At 41.0% G+C, this 5847-nt stretch overlaps 1 protein-coding gene across 1 annotated transcript; it reads left to right on the top strand.

Moving 5' to 3' along the window:
- The first annotated feature begins 2233 nt into the window (after positions 1–2233).
- LOC122540331 (C-type natriuretic peptide prohormone-like) lies at positions 2234–5565 on the top strand. The gene is made up of 3 exons (XM_043675886.2): positions 2234–2391; positions 2900–3239; positions 5172–5565. The coding sequence occupies exons 1-2, from the start codon at positions 2302–2304 to the stop codon at positions 3224–3226; spliced, it is 417 nt and encodes a 138-aa protein (XP_043531821.2). The 5' UTR covers positions 2234–2301; the 3' UTR covers positions 3227–3239; positions 5172–5565.
- The last annotated feature ends 282 nt before the right edge of the window (positions 5566–5847 follow it).

Below are 5847 nucleotides of genomic sequence, written 5' to 3' on the forward strand. Positions count from 1 at the left end.
CATGAGCAGGTAAATTTCCAACCATCTGTAGCTTCAATCTCCACTTCTCCACTCATCCTTTTTCCAACTTGTTTCCAGAACATCCGAGAGAACGGGGAATGCTCTGCGCATGACCTTAAAAAGCAAACGTTACAGAAGGACCCTACTCCCCACTTGTTCCCATCCAAATAGGAAGCCAGAATGTTTGCCCAGCAGAGCTATTTGCACGGGCTGAAACAAAAACTGTCTAATACCTTTCAACCATTAGACACGCACTCTGAAACTTTTGCGTCGAGGAGAATACAACAGTTTCATTCTTGAAAAGATGTCAGCTGACTGATTAGAATCAGTGAGAAAAGTTGGTAACAAAAGTTTATTAAAGTGCGTTTCAACACAAAATTGTTCAGAATGAATGAAAACAAGAAGCAGAAGAGAGACAGTAGATCAGGCAGATAGTGCCCGCAAGGCCGACTCTCCTGCTCCTCGGCTGCTGCCTGACCTGCTGTGCTTTACCAGCGCCACACTTTTTGACTCTGACCTCCAGCATCTGCAGTGCTCACTTTCTCCTAGATCAGCCAAACAGTTCTGGTTTTGTTTTTAGTTCAGATTTCCAGCATCCGCGGCACTTTGCACTAAAATGTACTGTTCTCCTAATGATGCAGGTGGCAAATGGAATTAACCAGGCACATTCCAACAAGTCGACAATCTTTCAGTGAAATAGTGCGAGAATCTCATGTTTTCTATACATCTACTTAAAATGCACAAACATGCGTTATTAACAGGATTGATATGAGTTTCTAATCGCAGAATTCTAAGTTGTAAATCTGAATAAAATCGAAAGTCAAACAAGTATAAAACTAAATTATTTGAGATTTACTTGACCGTCATTTGGTAGCAATTAACAATAACATGGGATACTGGAGATAGGGCAGAAGTAACCAGTCGTTGTCTGGTTCGACCATCCAATTATCTCCTCGAACTTCCCGCATTCTACAGTGTAGTCTGCTATGCAATGACACAACCTCTGAAACATTCCACGCAGCCATGGGCTGCGCCTTCCAGTGTCATTTCTTTAAAAGGTTACAGTTTTGTAAGGATGTTCATTGTCACATTTCATTGTCATGCCGCTTTATTAACCTCTCACAGTACGTGTAAATTAAATGGAATCCGGCGTGTGACCCATATTTCATGTCTCCTCTCAATCAAGCTTCCACCATGTTACCATTTCACTAAAAGACTGAGTTTTTTTGTTGTTCTTCTGTTTCCAATGAGTCAGCGCCTCTCTAACAATGAACAGATTCAAAACTTATACATGCATAGTATTAGAGTTCTTGCCTGCAACACCACCGGACGCACAAAAGCGCTTCATGGCCAATAAGTACATTTTTTTAGTCACTGTTATTATGTATTAGTAGCAGCTGTCAATGTATTATACATAAAAGTGGTATTTAAAATGTTTAAATTATCAATGACCCCGTCAGCCACGGCACAGAAAGTAACATCCTTGGTAGAAATCAGCATTGGAACCTGATTCTTTCTGAACAAGGTAGCCGTTAAAATGTCACTTTCCTTGTACCCAGCTAATGGAGAGAATACTCACAGATTTGTTGCTTGTATCGGTGCCATTTCCATTGTACTACATCAGGTAATGGAAAATGTTTACTGGATGTACTACTTGTGGTTTTTGAAATATGCAGAAAATGTAAAATATGATTTTTAAATCATATTTTATGTTGTGAATATTAATTAAGATTATTATAAGTAACGATTTCATTGTTAAAGCAGTTAATTACAAAATAGGAAATTCCTCGCTCTCTTTACAGAGCCCTGTACCCAATTATTCCTGAGTTAATTGTACTCGGAGCAGTTTACTTTAATGTAAAAAGCCAATTATTCGGTCAGGACAGAATTGGACAATGCGATGGTTGCATTCATATCATTGCACTTAGAAAACCCGAAGGTAGCAAATAATTACCAATGACTTGAAAACGAATTGATTTCCAACTATTTAAATTAGTAATCTCGTCATCAGAGTGGCTTCATGTGAGAAACTAAGGTTATACAGGTCAAAAAGAATCCACCCCATAATTAAATCACACCAGTTAGTGAACAAATGAAACTTTGCTGTGTGTCCTCTTATCTGAGGGAAGTGACGGAATGGGATGATTTAATTAATATTTGGGATCATGTTCACTGGAATGACGTCAGCCAACATGAAAATAAAAGACCCAGGGTCTAAGCACAGAAGCAGGCAGTGAAGGAGGAAGCAAGTGAAGAAACTAATCATTCGAGAAGAGTGGTTCAACCTGAAGTCAAACTGAGATGAGCGGACAAATGAGTTTCTACTGCGGGCTCTTTCTTGTGTTCCTGATCCAAGCCCAAGCTAGACCAAGATCAGATGATAGCATCCAGGTAAGAGAACCGAATGGAAGAACGACCCATTCGCTTGTGGTATGGAAAAGTAAGCAATAGTTACAGAATTAGACCAATGGCTCAGTGGTCTCACTTCGGTATTGCTGACCCGCTAGGAGTCGACATAGATGAGACCAGAAATGTATTTTACCCTCCATTGTCTTCAGTTAATAATCAGCTAACACGACGTATCAACTGTTCACTTGATAATGCGCGAGTGAATTGAAGCGCAGAAGAGCCATTGCCGATGGGGTTGAACGACTAGCATTCGTACGATTAACCAACAATAGGCAGTGAAGGAGTAGGTTTCTAGATGTCACTAACTTGAGCACTGTACTGCATCCCTGCTTCCTTTCGACAATTCCTTGGCTGATGTTCCAGGCTTCCACGTTCCAAATTCCAATCACATCGCCATGTTTATTGAAAATTCCCAAACTTTTCTAATCTATGGCTGTGAACAATTAGATCTGGTCCCCAAATCCTATCATTTTTTTTTTCTTACTTTCAGACCTTATCCAGACTTTTGGAAGATGAATATGGGCAGTACTTCCCCTCAGACGAGCTGAACAATGAGGCACAAGAGATATCGCCAGGCGCTTCCGTTTCCGAATTTAACGCTGACCTGTCCGATTTGGAGTTTCCCTGGGATCGCGAAGCCAGAGAGATGGAGAGGCAGCCTACCCACCAGGAAGCAGTCCTGGACCGTATCCTGAAAGATCTCCGCAGTGGAATTCTGCGGGGAAATAATTCAAAGAAGAAAAAAAGTAAGAAATCACGGCCCTGCTTCGGAGTGAAGCTGGACAGAATCGGGGCTATGAGTAATCTGGGCTGTTAGCGGCTTGTTTAAGGTAAGAGCGGTTGAGGTAATCATTGCCGATGTCTGTTACAGTTTGAATGGTATACATAAATAGGGGAGTGCTCAAAGAGGTAGCAGTCAGCGATACACTGCGAGGGAATGATTTAAAATTACTAAATAGACTTGGAATTAGTTTGGACTGAGCTATTTTGTAAAATAGCCCAGCAGGTAATTGATAGGCTGGGATCTGAGCTCTCCCAGCCCCACATCTTCCGCTTCACTGTCAAATATCCATGATAAGGGAACAGTGATGGTGTATTTGGGAAAGGTTGGACAATGCTGAGGTCAATTCCTGTACCTTCACCGTACCTTTGTAACCAGTCTTCAAATTCCAACTTAGCTCTCGGCTAATTATATACTGAAATAAAAGCAGAAAGTGCTGGAGGAAGTGAAATTCCGAAGAGTCAGGGGCTCGAAACGTTAACTGTTTCTCTCTGTCCCCCTTGATGCTGTCAGACTTGACGGGTTTCTCCAGCATTGTCTGGTTTTATTTCAAATCGCTCCAGCCTCCGCTGTATTTTGCTTTAATTTTAGGCTGTCCTTTACCGGAGAGCACCGGTCTCTTCGACTCTTGTTAAAATGTGTCAAACCGATTGCTTCCAGCAAATGATCGTCATAATATTCATTTCTCAGACATCCAACTATTCAAAACTAACCCGAAAAAAAACCTTAAGATCTGAATTTCAGCACCTTGGAAAAGTCCACCCACCAATTTCCTCTGCCGCTCACTCTCTGTGTGGCAGAAAATCCAAAGACTCAATGTCAAGTTCAAACATTTTAGGTCTTCAGCACCTTCTCCCATGTTCTTAGTCCACCCCCCCGACCTTGTCACTAAATGGCTGCTACTATAAACAACCCATTATCAGCCATTGATGGTCCCCATTAGCAGCTATTAATTCTCCCTAGCTGAGCTTTGCCGATTCCTTTGCCCAAATGTTTCTCTCTCTCTCTCTCTCTCTGGGCTCCATCTCTACCTACCGTTTATTCCTTCCCCCTTTTCCCACCCTAGCTTCAGCATATATCCCAACCTTCTCCTAGCCACAATTAGTTCTGAACAAGGGACACTGGACCCGAAACTTTAACTCTGCTTTCTCTCCATAGATGCTGCCAGCCTTGTTGAGGTTTTTCAGCAATTTCAGATTTTGTAGCTGGAAGGCAACTTCATTTATCGCGTTTGCTCCTGGATATCATTGCCAAACAAAAATCTGTCAAACTTAGTTTTGTACATTTTAATTGACATCCCCAGCTTCAATCACGTTACAAAGTTGTTACAGATCTGTGTTGCACTTGAATTAATGTTAGGACTATGCTCCCTTCATCTGGACGCTCCCAAAAGAAAATGGTCTCTCTCGTGTCTGTTCAGTATTTTAATCTTAAACACCTCAATCAGATCACCACTTATTTGTCGATATTAAAGGGAATAAGGGCTTAGTTTATACAATTTGTCTTCAAATGTTTTAACACATTTAGGGCAAAATACAGTTCTGATGAATCTGTCATCCCACGAGGGGATAGTTTAATATTACAAAACAGACCTCGAATAAGACTACTTTGGACTGAGATTTTTTTCTGAATAAAATCACAAAGCAACCTCTCATGCCAATATATCTTAAAGTCCAAAGTTCATAATCGAATTAAATACTATACTCTAGACGAGGTATAAGCAGAGCTCTAGAAAGCTATAACAATAACTTCTACCACGTTGTACTCCAGCCCAGTGAGATGAAGGCCATGATTCCAGTTGCCCTTCCCATATGAAGGGAAGGCCAGGGCCTCGTATATCAAAGTGAATGGACTCAATGCAATCAGATGTCTTTTACTCTTAAACTTCTCATCCAAGGTTTAGATGTTTTGGATTTAACTCAGATTTTGAATCTCCCATCCTGAGTATTGCTGAGCTCATTGTCTTCTCTCTTATCCCAAGGTCTGACTCCGAGAGCAACACTGCTGGTGCCGCCTGTTCATCGAACTTCCCACATTTAACTCACTCCTCTGATTCTTGCTCCACAAACTCTGACAGATGACAAGTAGTATCCCACCTGTAGACTAATTACAAGTTCGACTCTCGGATGAAATCCTTAATGTACAGACAGTGCCAGCTGCTATTTAAAGCATATTTAATTCTATTTATATTAATTATGAAACTATTAATTGTAACGTATTCGTTATTTTGTTGCTGTAATACTGAAGGTCAGTCACTTGCTGTTAGTTCTGGTGCAGAATAAACAAAGCCATCATTGGAGTTGATAGATTTATCTTCAGTACATGTAGACACGGTGTATGGAACCAACTGCAGAATAAAATTTAATGTAAATGAACGTCTAGGGATCATTTCAGTCTTGTAATTTCATGAGTTCAAAATCTCAGTTTCACTTTCGTCCTTATCTCCATCCAGTACTTGGAGGGTCAGCACTCTGAACATTTTGAAAATTCGGCGCTTCGGTTCCAGATCGAGATAAGAACAACCATCAGCTGCCTTCTTCTGGCTGAAAACTCGTTCTAATCACTAATGCATTCCTCTCGAATTCGACAACTTAGACCCATTGCTCCCTGAGAGTGAATGAACCGGTCCCTTCCTCACAACTTAAACACATGGAAAG

The sequence above is a fragment of the Chiloscyllium plagiosum genome, unplaced genomic scaffold, assembly GCF_037043375.1.
Source record: "Chiloscyllium plagiosum isolate Xiang-an unplaced genomic scaffold, Cpla_swu_hap1 HiC_scaffold_37, whole genome shotgun sequence".
Classification (NCBI taxonomy): domain Eukaryota; kingdom Metazoa; phylum Chordata; class Chondrichthyes; order Orectolobiformes; family Hemiscylliidae; genus Chiloscyllium; species Chiloscyllium plagiosum.